Source organism: Benincasa hispida, chromosome 5, assembly GCF_009727055.1.
Source record: "Benincasa hispida cultivar B227 chromosome 5, ASM972705v1, whole genome shotgun sequence".
Taxonomy (NCBI): Eukaryota; Viridiplantae; Streptophyta; class Magnoliopsida; order Cucurbitales; family Cucurbitaceae; genus Benincasa; species Benincasa hispida.
In genome coordinates this window covers 56,898,205-56,918,555 of record NC_052353.1, presented here as the reverse complement: position 1 = coordinate 56,918,555, position 20,351 = coordinate 56,898,205, and the positions used below count along the sequence as shown (strand labels likewise).

At 32.6% G+C, this 20,351-nt stretch overlaps 2 protein-coding genes across 2 annotated transcripts; one reads left to right on the top strand and one right to left on the bottom strand.

Moving 5' to 3' along the window:
- Nucleotides 1-1,314: 1,314 nt before the first annotated feature.
- LOC120077960 (V-type proton ATPase subunit a3-like) lies at nucleotides 1,315-12,609 on the top strand. Its single transcript, XM_039032098.1, has 18 exons — nucleotides 1,315-1,676; nucleotides 2,507-2,551; nucleotides 3,319-3,438; nucleotides 3,519-3,626; nucleotides 4,269-4,379; nucleotides 4,461-4,634; nucleotides 5,457-5,594; nucleotides 6,630-6,737; nucleotides 6,854-6,961; nucleotides 7,100-7,248; nucleotides 8,192-8,345; nucleotides 8,675-8,835; nucleotides 8,945-9,151; nucleotides 10,448-10,631; nucleotides 10,715-10,798; nucleotides 10,882-11,075; nucleotides 11,500-11,559; nucleotides 12,054-12,609. Exons 1-18 carry the CDS (start codon nucleotides 1,530-1,532, stop codon nucleotides 12,256-12,258), a joined length of 2,457 nt encoding a protein of 818 aa, XP_038888026.1. The 5' UTR covers nucleotides 1,315-1,529; the 3' UTR covers nucleotides 12,259-12,609.
- Nucleotides 12,610-14,696: 2,087 nt separating this feature from the next.
- LOC120077607 (probable cysteine protease RD19B) lies at nucleotides 14,697-18,351 on the bottom strand. The gene is made up of 4 exons (XM_039031546.1): nucleotides 17,824-18,351; nucleotides 16,466-16,585; nucleotides 15,717-15,963; nucleotides 14,697-15,199 (listed from the first exon to the last, which is right to left on the bottom strand). The coding sequence occupies exons 1-4, from the start codon at nucleotides 18,307-18,309 to the stop codon at nucleotides 14,901-14,903; spliced, it is 1,152 nt and encodes a 383-aa protein (XP_038887474.1). The 5' UTR covers nucleotides 18,310-18,351; the 3' UTR covers nucleotides 14,697-14,900.
- Between the last annotated feature and the right edge of the window lie 2,000 nt (nucleotides 18,352-20,351).

Genomic DNA, 20,351 nt, shown 5'->3' with positions numbered 1-20,351 from the left:
CTTTCACACTCAAAAAAAGAAATTTTATCTCCTACTACAAAAAAAAAAAAAAAAAAAAAAAAAAAAAAAAAAAAAATCCAAAGGACTTCAATCATAATTTATTGGCTTTCTATTTTAACGGATGAGATTTTTAGATTAAAATTATAACACTTATTTGAGTTTTGACGTGCAATTCAATGAAATTAAAATCTTAAAATGTGTTTCTCAAAATAATAACAATAATAATAATAATTTTAATGAATCGTTTGATTAGAGTGTTTCTGCGTGTAAATTGACACATATATCTAAATTTCATGCTAGTTTCATAGTTTTATGAGAATGAACAATTTTCATACATCCTCATGCTAGTTTCATATTAATGAATAATTAATAATCTATTAAAATATTTACTTAACTTATTTTTCAATAAAAATTATTAAATAAATGCAATTGTTTTTTTACCTAAATTATAACTTATTAGTCAACAATATTTTAAATATATTTAATTAGTAAATTAGAAGTAGTTAAATTTAATTAATACAAAATTCATTTTTAATAATAATAATAATAATAAAATAATAATAATAATAACTTATTGTTTTATTATTTTTTTTAATAATCAATGTATTGAGATTAATTTTAATTTGATCATTCATTATGAACATATAATCATCATTAGTTATTTATAATCAGTTAATTATTTATTGTGATTAATTTTTATTACTTCATTAATTATAACATATCATATTTACAAAACTTTTTCTAGTATTATTTATTAATATATCATATTTTTATCTATTTTTTCTTACTTTTTATGTAATATATTGTTTATCGAAACATATATTTTTTTATATTATTTAATTAAAATTAAAATGATTAATGTTGAACTTAATTAATTATATAAATAATTAAGTATTAAGTTACAATTATATGATGTTCATTAAATATATTAATCGGTTAATTTCAATTACACATTATTTAATTTTTAAATATTCATAATTAAAATTATTATTGATTCATAATTATTTAATTTTTTATTGATATATTGAATGTTATTTATTGTTTAATTTATCACTCTATTACAATTATATAAGATTTTAATGTTTAATTCATAAATTAGATATAAAAACATAATTTTTGTTCATACCATTCTAATACATCTTTGATTCTTAGATATCAACTGATTTTGTGTTTTTGTTTTTTTTTTTTTAAACGTAAAAAGAAAAATAAAAAAAGAAGAATTGGGGCCTCCGAGAATAAAATGGTGAATCCGGGGATAAAAAAGGCAGAAATTCTTTGGGACACGATATATCGAAATACCAAAAAATTAGGAATTAGAAAAAAAAGAAGAAGAAGAAGAAGAAGAAATAATAAAAAAAGAAAAGAAAAAACAAAAGAGATGGAATCGTGTTAACGTGGAAGCTCGTATTGCCTACGATCAAGAGCATTCAACCCATCTCCTTCATCTCTCTTCTCTTTCTTCTGAACTCCATCATCAAGATTCATAGATTTGGCTCTGAAGATTTTCATCGGAGGAAGCTCTCGGAACAATGGGCGATACCCGTGGTGGTTGCTGTCCATCCATGGATCTCTTCCGCTCCGAGCCGATGCAGCTGGTGCAGCTCATCATTCCCATCGAGTCTGCGCATCGCACCATTTCCTACCTCGGTGATCTCGGCCTTCTTCAGTTCAAAGATGTCTCTGCACCTTCTCTCTTTCACTCTCTTTTTAATTCTTCTGTTCTTTGATTCCTTCTTTGCTTGGATTGTTTGATTTGGATGTTTGTTTGTTTTTCTTCTGCTTTTTCATTCTGAGGTTGAGCTGCGCTTACTCCGTTGATGCTTAGATTGAACTTGGTTACTAGTGTTTTTTTAGTTAATTCTGCAGTAAGTAGATTCTCTTGAATTTCTTGGAATCACTGGTGATTTTTAATTGGTTTTTTGGTTTGAGTTTTAATTTAGGCTTCGTTGGTTGGTTATCCATTAACTAATAGCTTGTAGCATCTATTGTCTCGTGGAGTTTTCCTTGGAAATAGGGCTTGATAGTTGGTGAAAATGAGCGACTAAGGAACTGTAAAATCCTATCAAAGGTTGAAATTTATAGTATTCAGCTGTTCAAAATTCCTACTTTCTGGTCTATTTACTCTACTCAGAGTATATAGCCCATGAATTTTATGACGATGTAATATTGGAGGTTCATGTGGTTGTTTCAAATTTCAAGCCTGGAAAGATTGGGTTGGGGTTCGATTTTTTTTTCTTTTGAGCATTTGATGGAGGAAAAATACATGGAAAGTCTAATTTGATATTTTTGTAATATTGTAACATATGTATTTTTTTTGGAACGTGTTACTTATTGATGTTATGAATTATTACTACAGTTGTAATTGTGAATGCGCACAACTTTCCTGCTGTTTTCTTTCTCTTTTGAAATAGTAAACTCAGATTTCACATGTAGTCATTTCGAAAATTGATATTCAGCGTGTCATTTATTCTGCTATACCTGATGTTCAATGTATTAATTCTTCCAGCTCAATGCCGATAAAAGCCCGTTCCAGCGTACTTATGCTGCACAGGTATGTCTGGACCCATGTCCCAAAAAACCATTTTACGTGCTGCAAGTGTCTGTAGTTTTTTATCCAAATAAAAACTACTGTGATATGTACATATATGGTAATAATCCAATTTGAGATATGCTATGCGCAAATTCCCCTCTCACCCACACACACACACACCATTGTCTATGGTCTGGTGATATTGTAATTCAAGTCTAAGTCTCAGGTATCCTTCCTGTATCATCTTACAAAGATATGCACTTAAATTTTTTTTTTATCATACTGGCATAGTTTAGTTGAAACTTGAAATAGATGCAAGTCCAACATGTCAGACAGTTATTTGGAATTAGTCTAGCTCTTTGTACCAAAGTGGATTTAATGAATGATAACACGCTCTGATCTTTTGTACTGGTAACATGGGTTTGTACTTCTGCCAACTCCAGTTAACTAGTTTTCATGCATTGTTGGAATATATGGCTTCAAGGGTTGTGCGGGCATTTCCAATCCATTATTTTTGGAGACTGGATTTTCCATTTGGTTGCAGTGTTGACAAGTTCATTGTTGTAATAGCAAATATTATTTGAGGTTGAATGGTGCCAATAAATTGTAATTGTGAAAATTTTACTGACTATGCCTCATTATAAATGAATCTTTTTAATGGCATTGTTATTGTTCAAACTTCAATGCATGGAGATTTGTGTACTATAATTTGTTTACTTGTCACTTTACATTGCACCTGCTTTTCTTTCTCTGTTGAACTTACCTTTCTTACTCTTGGTTCTAACAAGATTAAAAGATGTGGAGAGATGGCACGCAAATTGAATTTTTTCAAGGAACAAATGTTGAAGGCTGGATTGTCAAGCAAAAGCTCTGTGTCAGAAGTCGATATCAATATAGACGACCTTGAGGTATCTTACAATTTTATTACTAGTTAAAATGGTTTCTGGTGCTTCATGTCTTGACCATTCTCTTTTTGATTGCATTATAGGTCAAACTTGGTGAGCTTGAGGCAGAACTGGTTGAGATAAATGCTAATAGTGAGAAGCTACAGCGTTCCTACAATGAACTTGTGGAGTATAAGCTTGTTATGCAGAAGGTAACCCTTTTGGACATTAACCTAGAAAAGTTACAGTTATTTTCCTACAAATCATGTAATGCAAGAAAATAGTCATATTGGCCAGCTTCTTTGAATATGTTATTCATGGTTATGATGTTGGAACTTTTGGGATATGGGAGATGCTGTGATAAGTTAGATCTCGTTAGTTCCTTGAGCAGTAAAGTTTCTATGTTAGTGTTCCAAAAATCCAAACAGTAACAAAACTGTTTAATGCTTTTGATCTGAAGTTTCTGAGTTGTTGGATAGATTAGTTGGAGATTTCTATCCTCACAAGAAGAGGAAAAAAAAGAAAGAGTAAAAAAAAAAAAAAAAAGAAAAGACAAAGAAAGAAGCGAAAAACTTAGTCATCACCTGTCAAGTACCTTGTAGATGCATGGACCATTTTCTCTGATAGGGATTTATTTCATAGGTATACATTGTACTTGTTTTCAATCACTAGATTGTTTAGTTTGTCTTAGCATTATCTAGTTGTTTTTATGTTTTTGGATCTATTATTGAGTAGCATTAAGAATGAATGTTTCTTGGTTCGGTAAACTTTATTTAGTAGGCATCAACCTCATTAAGTTTGTCATTTTTCCTTGAACCCAAGGGTTAAAAAGTTGATGATTTTCCTTTTGTTAGGCTGGAGAGTTTTTCAGTGCAGCGCAAAGCAGTGCCGTAGAGCAACAAAGGGAGTTTGAATCACGACGAACTGGTGGAGATTCAATAGAAGTTCCGTTGTTGTTGGAACAAGTACAATTCTGATATTTTCTTTTCAAGTTTAAACGATCTTCGGTATTTACATAGTCTAATTCCATTCCCCTTGTGATGAAGGAATCATTTGTGGATCAGTCAAAGCCGGTTAATTTGGGATTTCTCTCTGGTCTTGTTCCTCGGGAAAAATCTATGGCATTTGAGAGGATACTTTTTCGTGCTACCAGGGGCAATGTGTTTCTGAAGCAGGCTGCAGTTGAGGATCCTGTTGCAGATCCTATTTCTGGAGAGAAGGTAAAACAGTGTAATTCCTTTTATTGTAGCGATTGTACATACTTTATATTTCAATTGACAAAAAACAATTATACCGAGCTTGTGATATTTATTTGTTTATCTTCATTTGGTGGAGTGGCGTTTGAAAAAGTTTATTAATGAATTGTCTTTACTATCGTAGCTGTCTTCTTGTTGTTGTATCCTTTTTTCATCTTTTCATCATTATTTAGTTTCAATATATATCTGTTTTTCTGCTCTTTTTCCCCCCTGTTTTTTGAAATTTTAGTTTCATTCTTCTCAATGAAAGCTTGGTTGCTTACTTTCCTAACCAATCCAGCCAGTGTAGTCTTGCCAACACATGCTTGAACCCGTTGAAGCCATTGGATGATGCTCTTGACTTTTGTGACAATTAGTTTTTCTGTGCCATGAGCTATTCTCTAATTTCTTCTGAACGTCCCCACTTTAATAATATCCATGAGTTTCTGCTTCTTTGAGAGCTTCTTAACATTGGTTTTGATATCAGCTTGTGAGAATCTCTGCAAATTCATTTGTGACCTCTTTAGTGGCAAGAGCATTAACCAGATGTCCAGAACTTGATTAGTTGGGAAAATTTTCAATGTTGGTTCCTATGATTCTCCTCCCCTCTCATGAATTGTTATATTTTTTAAGGATGATCTAAATTCATGACATTTCTGCTAAAAACAATTGCTATTCATGATGTTTATAAGTGCATAAAACTTGATCTGTGTCCCTTCAGAAACGGAAAAAAAAACTTGATCTGTGACCGTGCTTCAAATTTTAGTATATCTTATCTTTTGTCGTTGAATGTGGATGTTCCAACAGGTTGAGAAAAATGTGTTTATTGTTTTCTACTCTGGAGAAAGGGCAAAGAATAAGATTCTAAAAATATGTGAGGCATTTGGTGCAAATCGATACCCTTTTACTGAGGACTTGGGGAAACAAGCCCAAATGATTACCGAGGTATTGAATATATTTCTGCTTGAATTGAATTTCATCATCTAATATTCCCTTGCCCATGGATCTAAAGTTATTCCTGTTTTCTACATGGCTTGGCTTTTCTTAGTATTTGCTCAACATGGTTTTTCTGTTGCATGGGGTCTTGTGTTGATTTAGAAGATCAAAATATTTCTTATGTTTCAACTTCACGCTTTCCTACTAGCTTGTGAAGAGCTTAGCTGAAGGTGTGAGTGGAATTCTATTGTGACCTGGGATCAAATTTGGTGTTAGAGCATAGTTTTGCTTAGCTTTAGCATTTTCTTTGGTACCTTTCTTTTCCCTTTCATGTGAATCCTGTTGAGAAAAACTTGCATATCTATGTTATGGCTTTCCCATGCTATTTCAGGATTGGGAACTTGTTGTCAAGTGGAGCACTATCTATGTGAAGTTTTAGCACCCAATTTCAGAACATTCATTTGCTTGCTGGTCCAAAAGGGCTTTTCATTTATTTATTTTTTTGAATTAGACGCCAAAGTTATTGGCAGAAATTGTAATATGGATGTAATAAGTAATCTAGGTGATTAGTAACATTAGAAAAGCTCTGGAAACCAAATTTTGGGAGACCCAAGATTGGCTACATTATTTTTAATTCTTGACTTCCTGGACTTTTCTTGTTTGCTATGTTTAAGAAGTGACTCCATGATTGCGTTACATAAATAACAATGATATTAGATGTTGATTTTTTCTGGAGAGACTGTCACTTGTGCATTCCTTCCCACAATTTTTTTGCTCTCTTAGGGGAGGGGAATGTCTGTTAGAGAGCTTAGGGAGGAAGGAATCCAGTGCTCTCATTTGGACTGGTGACTGTCCTGGTGTATGCATGTTATGTAAATAGGCCGTGAAAAAAATGTGGGACTTTTTCTCATTGCTCCTTCAATGTTGTAATAGCAAATATTATTTGTGTTATTGCCTCTTTCATTATCATTATCAGTTTCCTGCTGAAGTTTTATTTCAATATTTTGTATTCTAACTTAAAATACATAACTACCATGAATATAGGTTTCTGGGAAACTGTCTGAGCTGAAGACTACAATAGATATAGGCCTGTTGCACCGGGGTAATCTGTTGCAGACTATTGGAGAACATTTTGAAAATTGGAATCTCCTGGTCTGTTATGAACCTTACTTTATTCACATTTTAAATCTGGGATTTAATGTGGTCTGTGGATGCAGATTTTTTATGTACTGTTCTAATTATTTTACATTATTTTTTGAACTCTGAAGGCGAGGAAGGAAAAGGCCATATACCATATCTTGAACATGCTTAGCCTTGATGTAACAAAGAAATGTCTGGTCGCTGAGGGGTGGGGTCCTGTTTTTGCAACAAAACAGGTAAAATCTTCTGCTTAGTTGTTTGAGGTTGTACATCTTGAGTTTTAAGTTGTTTGTTCCCTGAACAATGCAAATAAATAGAGAACTTTTTGTTACAATAATTGAGTATTACATCTTACACCGAACTTGATATGGCAGATTCAAGATGCACTTCAGCGAGCAGCATCTGATTCCAACTCCCAAGTTGGACCCATTTTCCAGGTCTTATTAACTACAGAAGCACCACCTACTTATTTTCGGACAAACAAATTCTCGTCTGCTTTTCAAGAAATTGTCGATGCATATGGGTAAGTTAGTATGATTTTCAAGCAATGTTTAATTTGTTGTTAGATTCCGTGTTTCGTGTGGCCTTTTATAGCAAAGCGTTTATGAAATTAGCTGTTAAGTCTTATTTCGTTTGATTGGATGGAGCTTGGAGGCCTTTCTTAAAGGGTGCCTCCTTGTGTGAGTTCTTATTTTGTATGTCCTTATATTATTTCATTTTTCTCAATTAAAGCTGGCTTCAATTAAAAATAATAATAATGGACATATTTCTTTGGACCAAAATTCCGTAGCTATCAACAGTAAAATGGCTACTATATGAAATAATGAATAATGGATGATAATGGACAATGGAGATACAAGTTTTATTTGTACCTTCATTTGTACTTGGAGCATTAGCATCTTTTCATTATTTCAATGAAAAGTTTTGTTTCCGTTAAAAAAAAGGAAAAAAAATCTTTATGCTTACCATTCACATTGATCATTCCCTCTGGTTAGATCAAAGTCAACCATTAGGAAGATTTCGTATTTGATTTTCGCTTGCTGTTTGCTAATTCTTGTAGAAAAGGATGATTACTTTTGAAGCCATGAAGGGGGAACCTGGGCTTACTTCTGCCATTCTTCTATTTTCTAAAAAATTCATGATTATTATTGTTTTGAAGAGTACTTGAAGCATTAACTTAATACTGTGTCTTCCCTTCATATTGGAAAAGATCTCTCTCCCCACCCTTTCGTGTAACCTGGTGTAAATATTTCAAGCTAGATCATCCTCCATTTTGGAATATTCTAGTTCTCATTCTCCTGAATAATACTTTCTAATTAGGTAGGACCGTAGGAAGAGGTTGAGAACTGTGTCCATTTCTTATTGTGTTAGTACTTTCTCTGGCAGATCTTTCTAGTTTAAATGCATGTTGGTCAACATGTTACTGGCAGACTTATGACCGAACTTAATCTGTTATGTAATAACAGGGTGGCAAGGTATCAAGAAGCAAATCCTGGTGTATACACCATTGTCACGTTCCCATTTCTGTTTGCTGTCATGTTTGGCGATTGGGGGCATGGAATATGTCTGTTCCTTGCAACCCTGTATTTTATATTGCGAGAAAAGAAACTTTCTTCGCAGGTAATTTCCGAGAACTTACTACTAATATAGCACAGAAGTTCTCATAATAATTTGATGATGCTTTACCTATGAAAATTTCCAATGGCAAATTCTTTGTGTGGTATGTTTCGCATGGGAGAATTAGTACCTTTGGACTGTATTCAAAGAACATCGTCTGTTGTGTTTGTTTTGCAATGGTGCATTCTTTGCAGGAGATGTGTTGACCTAGATACCAGTACTTCTACTTCTTTTGCCTTGCTATCTTTTCTTTGAATCTTTTTCTTCGAGAATGTTTGTTACTTAGAGGGGGTTGGGTGAAATCTAACTGTTTTCTCTTTTTAAAATTTCAGAAGCTTGGAGATATCACTGAAATGGCCTTTGGTGGACGCTATGTCATTTTGATGATGTCACTATTTTCAATATACACAGGTCTTATCTATAATGAGTTCTTTTCAGTCCCATTTGGACTGTTTGGTCGCTCAGCCTATGCATGTCGTAGTCCTGATTGCAGGTAAATCAATGTAACCTTTAGGCTTTAATGCACTTTATCCACATTATTCTGTAGTTTGTGTTCTTTGACTTGGTAATGATGGTCACTCCTGTAATCCTCGTTACTATAGTGATTCTACCACTATGGGGTTGATAAAGGTGGGTTCTACATATCCATTTGGCTTGGATCCTGTATGGCATGGCACTCGAAGTGAGCTTCCATTTCTTAACTCTCTGAAAATGAAAATGTCGATCCTCCTTGGAGTTGCACAAATGAACCTTGGAATTATAATAAGCTATTTCAATGCTACATTTTTCAGGAACAGCATTAATATCTGGTGAGTTTTTCTGGTTGTGATGTTTTTACTTTTTTATCATCCTTCCACGTTTTTACGTAGTTTTCACCGTGATAGGAATCCTATTAGGAGTAGTTTTCACTGTGATAGGAATCCTATTAGGAGATAATTTAGATAGGAAGTGTTTTTGCTATATGATTGAGGAGGCACTTTTGAGTTCTCTCTCTCGTGATAAGGACAGAGTTATGTGGAATGCTAGCTTCTTTTTTGTCTTTGTGGGGCTTATGACTTGAGAGAAATAATGGGATCTTTAGAGAGGTGGCGAGATCGTGTGAAGAGGTTTTAGAGGTTGCTAGGTTTAATGGTTCTTTGTGGGCATCGGTTACTTTAACCCTTTTTGTAATTGTAAGCTTGGTTTTGTTAGGTTGGATTAGAGTCCTTATATAGTAGTTAGGTCTGGTTTCATGTGTGCTTTCTTCTGGACTTTGTGGGGCGAGCAAAACAAACGTCTATATGGAGCTCTTTCATCGAGTTTTGATCAATTTTTTGATTTGGTTTTTTCTACTGCTTTGTACTGGTGCAAATGTAAGCAACCTTTAACCATTTGAGTCTTTCTTATTTAGTTTCCAATTGGAATTTTTTTTTGTAAATACCTTTAGGTGCTTGGGGATCTCCCTTAAATTTCATTTATTCAATGAAATATTTCTTTTAAAAAAAAACAATAGTAGTTAGGTCTGCGCTCCTTTTTGTCAGGTTATTTATTTATCTTTTTATGCTCTTGTATTTAACATTTCTCTCAATGAAAGTTTAGTAGGAAAAAATGAGGATATAATTAAAAATATTATTTTAGTGAGTTTGGGCTTAATTGGTATCTCAAGAGTGGGGAGGTTCTAAGTAACTAAAATACTTGGGTGGGGGAGGTTTTAAGTAACTAAAATACTTGGGTTATATTGTAGTTCTTCAATCTTCCATACTTTTTTGAGAGGAGAAATTAATTTCATTGATAAATGCAAAGAAAGGAACTTAAAGATCTCCCATCATCCAGAAGTGTGGTACAATAGAATAGATCATGCCAACAAAAGAAAAGACTATAGGTCTTTAAAGGGGTTTTATGCTTACACCAATTCAAAGAATGAAATAAAATCAAATTAAAAATTCCCCGCACCATGGGAGGTAACCCACAAAGACTAACGCAAGAACACTGAATATCATTTGGCTTCTTCATTTTACTATTATTCTCATTCCTTGGATTCTATCATACTGCTCTTAAAAAAGAATTGTACTCGTTTGTTTTGCTTGTTTGTTAACATTGAATTGACTTATGCGTACAATTTTCAGGTTCCAATTCCTGCCACAGATGATATTCCTGAACAGCCTTTTCGGCTATCTTTCCCTTCTCATCATCATAAAGTGGTGCACTGGTTCAAACGCTGATCTGTACCACGTAATGATATACATGTTTCTGGGCCCCACCGACGATCTTGCTGAAAATCAACTTTTTCCTGGGCAGAAAAATGTTCAGGTCTCCTCCTACTACTAATATTAAAGTTCCTATGTACTCGTTGATGTATTTTCCTCATACTCTTCTTTCCCTTCTATTTCCAGATTGTGCTGCTCTTACTGGCCCTTGTTGCTGTGCCATGGATGCTGCTTCCGAAGCCTTTTCTTTTGAAGAGGCAGCACGAACAGGTCTTCTTTGGATGCTATTTCTGGCGCTAGTTGTGTTTGTGTATGTATATTTGACTAGGTTCTGACAATCATGTTTCCTTCAGAGGTTCCAAGGCCAATCTTATGCGCCCCTTCCAAGTGCTGATGATTCCCTCGAGTTGGATTCGCATCATGATTCACATGGTCATGAAGAGTTTGAGTTCAGTGAGGTTTTTGTGCATCAACTTATACATACCATTGAATTTGTGCTTGGAGCAGTGTCAAATACAGCTTCCTATCTTCGTCTATGGGCTTTAAGGTATGTAATTCAAGTGGTATTCATTTTCAGTTTCTCGGTTATTATTTTTTTTATTTTTTATTTTTATATATATACATTTTTGCTATAAGAATCACTCTTTATCAATTATACGTTCATTATTTGGAGAAGATTACTTTAAATTGTACTCCTTATCTTTTTTGGACACGTTGCCATATATTGAATATCCATGTGAATGGAATTTGGTGTATGTTAGAACTTGAAATTCTGAACTTCTGTTAGATCGTAGGACCCAATAAACGCCAGATGGAGTTAAAAGATTCCATGTTCCCTTAAAAAAAAAAAAAATCTTCATTGTTATGTATGAACAGTACGAAGTAATAACTAATTGTATTAAATGACCTGTTCTCTTTTAAGTTTTGTTATTTTCATTTATTTATTAATTATTTTGTTCTTTGTTATCCAGTCTTGCACACTCAGAGTTGTCAAGCGTGTTTTACGACAAGGTTCTCGTTCTATCTGCAGGGTACGTAGCTCTTCTTCATGTTAACTTCTTTGCCCTTAATTTGTTCTGGATTATGGACTAAGGGGTGAGAACTTACCTATTCACGCACCTAAGTGGTTTGGTTGCTGTGCTTGAGCATTCTATATAATCACTCTAACTAGGTGGTAGTGAATTCTAATTACCCATGGTTGCATTTTGTTGGGGGTTTTGCTGTGAGAGACTAGAATTTTTAGGGGACGAGAGAGATCTTTAGCGATGTTTGGTCTCCTTTTAGATTCCATGTCTCTTTAGACATTGCGCTTTCATAATTACTCGCTAGGTCTGTTTTACTCGATTGAAGCTCCTTTCTATAGTTTGTGGCAGTTTCCACCTTTTTTTTTTTGTTAGGTTTCCTTTTCTGTATGCTCTTATATTCTTTTATGAGAAATTCTTTCATTTTCTCATAATGAAAGCTCGACAAAGAAGGAAAAATGGGTTGAACATAACAATAACAAAAGATCTTTGTTTCATCTCAGGTTCAACAACATTATAATCTTAATAGTAGGCATTATCGTTTTCATTTTCGCTACCGTTGGTGTCTTGCTATTGATGGAGACTTTAAGTGCCTTCCTTCATGCACTCCGTCTTCATTGGGTCGAGTTCCAAAACAAGTTCTACGAGGGAGATGGGTACAAATTCCATCCTTTCTCATTTGCATTGCTAAATGAAGATGATGAATGATCTTCAATATCAATATGAAGCAGCCATGAGAGAAAAAGCTCCTGTTTTTTATGTGCACAAAAGTGATTTGTATTGAATATTCTTTAATTTAAATATGGCAAGGAAATTGCCATTGTCCTTGTTGAGGAGTGCCTGAGCCTGAGGTTTTGGCCATTAGCACTCGTTTTTTTTTTTTTTTTTTTTTTTTTTTAACATTTTCTTGTGCTGCAAAGGGAGAATAAATTGGGTTCTTAGATGGGCCAGTGCCTTTATAAGTGGTAAGAGTGATGACCCTTTTAGCGTAATAAACAAAGGATTCTGAGTTGTTATTTATATATATTTATGTCTGAGAATATTTATTTTAAAGGGCCACTGGTTTTGTATGTTTTTATGCTACTTTTCCCTCATTTGTGGATTTTTTTCTCCTTAGATGTGACTTTGATTTGAAGTTTTAGGGAAAGAATCAATTTATACCCCCTTGAAAATAATCATGGTAAAGGTTTCACATTTTAGTTTTAGCTAACCCTATTTTAAACAACCAGGGGACATATTAGTTAAAGCCCTCAAATCTGGGTTCGTAGCCATTTTTATTGAGAGAAATTTGGGTATATACCTTTTAAAGTTAAGTATTTACCACTTTATACATCATGTATAGATCTTATCCAAAAAAATACATCATGTATATATTGATATTTATCACTTTATATATCGTTTTCCATTTGCTTAATTGATCCTTAAACATCGAGTAGAAAAAATCATTGGAGATGTGTATTCCTCTGTATTCTCTTAGGTAGGCGTCAATTCTTAGGTAATTTATCATTTTGATCACTATTTTTTTTTAACTTACCAACTTCCCAATAAATATAATAAAACAAAGTCAAGGCAATTATTGATAATTGATATTTATTAGGGTAAAATATACTTTTGGTCCTTGAGGTTTGAAGTAAATGTTGATTTGGTTTATGAAGTCTTAAAAGGAACACTTTAGTCCCCAAGGTTTGGAAAATATTTTTAAATGGTTTCTAAGCTAATTTTGATTGTTAGTTGGCTAACGAAAAAGTGATATGGCATGATGAGATGATAATTTTTAATAAGGGATAGTTACAAATATAACAATCAGACTCAAAATATTAGCATATATTGCATAATATAAAAAAAATTATAAATATGGAAAAATTTAGATAGACTATTAATGATAGTTCATATCATTGGTAGGAGTCTATTAGCAATAAAAATCTATGGCTGGTAAGAGTCTAGAAGTCTATTCTCTTCTCTTTCAGTCTTTTCTTTTTCCTCTCTCACGCCCTCTGAAAATTGTTGAACATCTAAAGCCTCACAAATAAAAGCAACCAGCTTGATGAAAAACAATTTAATTTCATTGTTAAAAGAAGAAAAGAAAAAAAAAACACAAACATTCAGGATGAATTAATGTTGCAAATGTTTGGCCTTCACAGTCCCTGCCAAAGTATTTTTGGTTCTAAGCTAATTGGATTAATCTTTAAAAATACACAAGTCTAACATGGAAAAGTTAATTTGCAAGACAAACAGAAAAAGGAGGCATTTAGAACTTGGTCCAAGATCAGAATAATTACAGTTGAGTGACAATAAAACATGCTCATCAATGAAAAGTTGGCATTTCTACATATCTCTTTGTTTCATGATATTCCTTAGAAAGACCACGTTAAACCGGAGTTAATTATAATGAGTAGTATTTTTAGTGATAATAATTTAGTGTATAACAACATTTTTAAAAAAATGCAAACATAGAAAAGTCTATCAACGATGTCCTAATCTTTTTCATTATGTTATATTTACTAATATAACATAATTGTTTTTATTATTTTATATTTGTTAATATTTTGAATTTGATTGCTATATTTACACAATTGTCCCTTTAGAAATATTTTCCAAATCACAAGACTAAAATATTCTTTTTAAAACTTCAGTGACCAAATAAACAATAACTTCAAACAATCAGGAACCAAAAATTCATTTTGTCCTATTTTTACAATTTTGATGCTAAAAAAACAATGCCAAGAATCGAATATTTGATGAAAATTTATCATTAAAGATTTTCTTATAGTCGAAGATATTGTCTATCATATTTGTAATTGTACTAAGAAAAAGAAAACACAAAATGATTTCATTGACATTGAGGTAAAGAAAAACATAAAAAAAATAAGAGGATGAACAATTTCTTTCGCCCCTTTCTCAAACTTGACAAGTTGGTCAATTTATATTTCATCATAGTTTTCTATGATTTAGAGTACATTTTCAGTTAGGTCTTTTTGAATTCTAAAATCTAAATTGCGATTGGAACTGTTTACATGTATTGTATTGAATTCAAATACAATTTTAAATTAATTTTATATCAATTGAATGTCTCCATTACATTTACTAGCAAAAAACTACTCAATTTTATTTTGGATCTTGCCCCTTTTTTCAATAAAAAGATTTAATTTCTTCATAAATAAGAACCAACTTTTCATCTGTATTTCTTTTGAATTTATTGGTGTAAATGTAACTAAACATATATGCATTGGCTGTAGTAGCTGATACAAATGCATCTGTGCCTTTAACAAATGAAAGTTAGCTAAAGGCTGTTCTAGGAATCCCCACATTTTCATCAACAACTACAAACTTTTAAGAGAAAAATCCCATCTCTATTGACCTGCTGCTGCAATGGAGGTATCATGAGTATGAACTGCAGCAACAGTTGAGACTAAGGAATCAACTCCACAAATATTCCTTCCTCTGCAAATCTTATAATAGCCATTTTCTCCCCAGTTTTCGCCCCAGGAATTCTTTATGATCCAGTAATCTTTGTCTCTCATTCTGATGGGAGCATACCCAGCTGAGCCATAACCCACCAGCAAAACTCCATGATCCAAGCGCCTTGAACATATGAATGGACAAGATACTCCACCTATGTATGTTTGCATGAACACTGCATTGATGGCAACTGCATTGAGGTAAAAGAACAAACCAGAATTTAGATCCATATAGCAAGTTTTTAAGAACGTATTGAATTTATTTCAGAACCTTTGAGAACCCTAATTAGAGATATAGTAGAATATTAGTATGGTTATTAGAAGTGGTATGTTAGTAATCCGATAGTAAGTTTGTTAGGATTTTTCTTTTTTTTCTTTTTAATATCCGTGAGTATCTGGGTCAGCTTATGTGCACCTCAATTAATCTCACGGGACAGCCCATATGACCCTACAATATTTGGGTGTTAAGAAAACTTGTAAGATATTAAATTCTAGATATGTGACTACCAGGTATTTAACCTGTGACCTCTTAACCCTTTATCAAGGTCATGTGCCCTACTTACCATTAGGCTAACCCATGATTTTTTTTCCTTTGGAGAATTTGGGAGAGACTAATCCTCTAAAAAAGCTAGGTTATCGGTTTGTTATTTCAACATATTTCATGTTGTTCTTGAGTGTTATTGTTAGGAGGTAGGCAGGTGATCTTACTTGCAAGTGGGCCATTTTTCACTAGATTTGCAGCAATTTGATCTTCATCAAGTGAAACAACACTGAAATTGGCAACTGATGCAGCAATCTTGGATTTGTCAAAGTTGCAATTTCCACGATCAGTTCCAGTATAGGGATAATCTTCCTCTCTCATCAAACCTCCGGCTTTTAATGTGTATTCAAATGCACTGTTCATCAGACCACCATTGCAACCAGAGTCACAGGAATCGGCTTCCTCTGGATCACACTGCAGAATGTAGAAAGATTATGTGCAAAATTTAGAAATGCCACTTGAAAAGATTCAGCCACAGTGTAAGATATGTTTGAAGTGATTTTGAAATGGTAATCTCACTTCCGTTAAGTTTAAAATCTATAACGAACATGTTTTTAATCATTCAAAATCAATTTCACGTTTGATTCAACACATTTGAATGCGATTTGCATACATTCAAAATTGACTTTAAATAATTTAAAGCATGTCTAGAAGTGATTTTGAACTTGATGAAAATTTAACATCGCTCCGCAAACAAGAAACACGGACCCTTTAGTTTAAATTAACTGTACCACAATAACAATCCTTTCCGACTAATGAATGAGAAAATTAACTGTAACCCAATACCAATACAACAATCAATGCATCTAAGAGAGTTGATTAAACATCCTGACATCAACAAAACAAGAGATAAATCACATCTTAAATTTAAATAAAGCTATCACAAAGCTAATTAAAAACAGTGAAGGAATCAAACCTCGTGATCACAATCTACCAGCTGCTGTTCACTTAAGCTAACAAGTTCCCCCGTCGCAAGGAAGTTAGCACCTTCAAGGGCACCGGTCGTGCTGAAACTCCAGCAGGATCCGCAAGATCCCTGTGCCAATATAGATATTCATACCTTAGTTTTGAACTTTTAATAAACCCCAAATGGTAAGGTAGAAAATAATCTTATAATATATATCTTTACATCCTCATATTGCCATTACAACTTTCCATAATTTCTATCTTGTCTTTCATCACAACTATTCGGGTCGAGGTGGTCAAAACACAGAGTAGTGTATTGTTTTATATACGAGGTGATCTTTGTTTTTAGATGAGAAATATTTCATTGAAAAAATGAAATAGGGAAGACCCCAAACACCTATAGGTGATTACAAAAGAGACTCCCAATTGAAAATTAAATAGGAAAGAGTAAAATGCTTAAAAGGATGTCGCGTTTTATACCCAGTAGACGAACCAAATCCATGAAACTATCAAAAAAGAAAAAAAGAAAAGGAATCTTGAAAGAGACGTTTATCACACACGTCCCATACAATCTAGAAAAAGGCATGAATTATGACAACATTCTTTGTAACGGATGACCCACCAAAAGAGATGTCAAAATGTCAAAAATATTATCAGACTAGACAAAGGACCAACAAAAAAGCATCCAAAATCATATGCTAGAAACGTGATGCTTATGTACGGGGTGATCTAGAACACTTAAATATAAAACATCATGATCTAATTGTAGTGATATGTTTGAACGAATAATCACATCATTTCTCGATTACAACTATTCAGATGGAAGTATTATATCTTTTCGTGTATGGGTGTGATGTAGACCTTAGATATAAAAAATTACGATCTAACAAATATGTTAGGACGGACAATCTTCTTCAGCCTTTTAAAACTTCATAAATTTCTTAATTAGTCTTTTCGTTTCAAATAATTACAATTAATCAACTAATGTAAAAACCTATTTGATATATTAATTACAATCTTCTTAAATCTTTTCATCTATAGATAAAAATAAACTATAAATTTCATATGCATCAACATGTCATAGACTAGTCATAAATAAAATGCATTAAACTACAGTGGGATTGTTTCAAAGAATTCATATATGCCACATGAACTAAGGATGAAAACAAATGTACAGGTGAATGGTAGATTAACAATTGTTCTTCAACCTTCCACAAATTAAAATGCGTTTAAAAATAAAAATCAAAGGTAACCAAATTCAATAGGTGAATCCTCCAGAAAGAAAGAACAAGAACAAGAATCAAAACACGCCTAAAACTTGAAAAATTGCAATAAACAGAAGAATTAAGTTGAAATATAGAACGATACCTGATTTTTTACCGGAGTTACGGCACCACGTTCTCTCCAATCAAAATCGATCGGAAGATTCTCCGTAGGAAGAATCGGAGCCGCATTTGTATCAACAGGAAGCCTGAGACGGTGACCTCTGAGCCCTAGAAATGCCTTCCGAAACTCGAAAGGGGTCAAGTCGGAAAACTGAGTAATACCATGAATGGCGGACGGATCAAATGACTGATGGCGTTGAGCTCGTCGCATATTAGCCTCGAAAATCTTGAATCTACGATCGTGCTCTTCCTCTGTGGCATACGATTTCCCGAACCTTTGCTTGAATAGCGAAAAATGGTGCTCTGCTCCGAGAGGGAGACGATTATTGAAATTTCCGTCATCCACCACTTGACGAATCAGTGGATCACCATCACGTTCGATGGATCGAGGTGAGGTCAAAGATTCCGATGAGCAGAGGGTGGCGGTGGCAGCGGCTATCACGGCGAACAAGGAGAAACTCCAATCCATGTTTAACTAAAAAAATTACAGGGGGTTTCACGGTGGCTATAGGGTAGCGGTGGTTTTAAAGGATAATTCCACGCACGGTCTTGTCCGGTTATTTCCAACTGCTGTTTAGGACCGTAAATTCAGAAGATTCTGTGGGTCCCACTAAATTTGAACGGTGTGGATTACTTAATATCATCCCACCAATGAGACAGGGACACGTGGTGGAGCATTCCCCGCCATTTTCAGTTAGTTCGTTAACAAACATGGCGATGGTTCTTTCAAAGGGATAACTGTTTTTCCCCTGAATTTAGGGATTGGTCCTTAATTAATTTTTACTTGGTTTAAATTTAATTTTCGAAGTACTAAAATAATAATAATAATAATTGTCATTATTTTGGCTACAAGTATTTCATTTGGTCATTTTTCTATTTTTAACAGATAAATAGAAATTCTATTCTGATTTGGAAGTTTCTCAAACTTAAAGAATTAAAATAGTTTATTTTAATTGTTATTTTAGTTATTGACCTTAAAAAATAATTTTTTTTGTCTCTTTATTATTATTCATCTCAATACATCTATTATATGATATCACATTATCCATTTATTAAATAGTTAATTTAATGATATAATAATGACAAAAAATAATTTTTTTTTTAAATTATGAATTAATCTTTAACATTTAAAACATTTAGAAATCATAATATAACAAACTTTAAAATTGAAAAACAAAAATAGACATGTCGAAGGTTTAGAAACTAAAATAGGAATAAACTTTAAAATTTGTAATTTTGTTTTCTTAGGCATTATATTAGTTTATTTCAATCCAAGTCATACTTTGTAAAATACATCATTTAACTAATAAGACACATCCATTCATAAGTTCACATGATAACTACAACTCATAAAGATATCTCCTTTCACATAATAACTACTATTTAGAGTATAAATATACGTATTAATTCTATTTTGTTTTGACCAGACCTCCATTTTAGTAATGTTGAGAAAAATCTAAGATATATCAAAGTCCTCCAAAAAAAAAAAAAAATAAATAAAATTTTTTGTTTGAAATATCTAATCATGCCAAAATGGAGTATTGAAAATGCAGGAAACTTATTTTCGTTGATGAAGAAGTAGTATTATTATCCTCAAATTTTGGTCATTTGTATCGAGCGTTAGACAAATGTTGCTTTAATTTTGCTACCTTTATATTGCATGTCTTTTTTTTTCTTTTTTTCTTTTTATAATTGGTGAGTAGATTTATTTTTTCAAGTATAAGAAAGAAGTACTTTGGATTTTTAAAAAGTATGCTTTAAATTACCTATTTGGTCAAAATTCCCTTGAAACAAGTTCATGAACAAAATATACTATATATATATATAATATATATATATATATATATATATATATTATAATATAATTGCATCTTCAAATTAGATACAAAGAATTAAATAATAATCCAAAATAGTTTAAAATTTCTCACATATAAAAGGAACAATTTTTTAGTGTCCTACCTTCTTCTTTTATACAAGAAGGGCAAGAAGTCTCATAGGATTCTTGTTTTCTTAGTTGGTTGTCTTCTATTTTTTTATGAGAACTTTGATTGTGGCTAATTTGTTCGACTTAATGAAATTTGTTTTAAAATATAATAATAAAAGGAATAATTTTGGGACATCATTTTGATGAAATGTTAATTTAGAAAAATGAAAAAAGAAAAAGAATTTTATAAAACTTTGCAAGTATCACATGGTCAATAGTTATTGATCGCTTTCAAAAGTTCACACATGTTCAACTAAAAAAAAAGCGTGAGAAGCAAGAAGACTATGAAATGTGAAAAATTAGATCCTTGGTAATTATTTGGATTCTGTTTTGCAGGCCCATTTATAACCATTTGATATTTTATTTTGGTTTTTTATTTTTATTTTTTTTTTAAATTAAGCCTATTCCATCTACGTATAATTATTCAAAATTTGACTTGATTTTTTAAATTACTGGTGAAAAGTAGATAATAAAGAAAGAAATTTGGAGATAGAAGTAGTGTCCATAAACTTAATTTAGAAAAATAA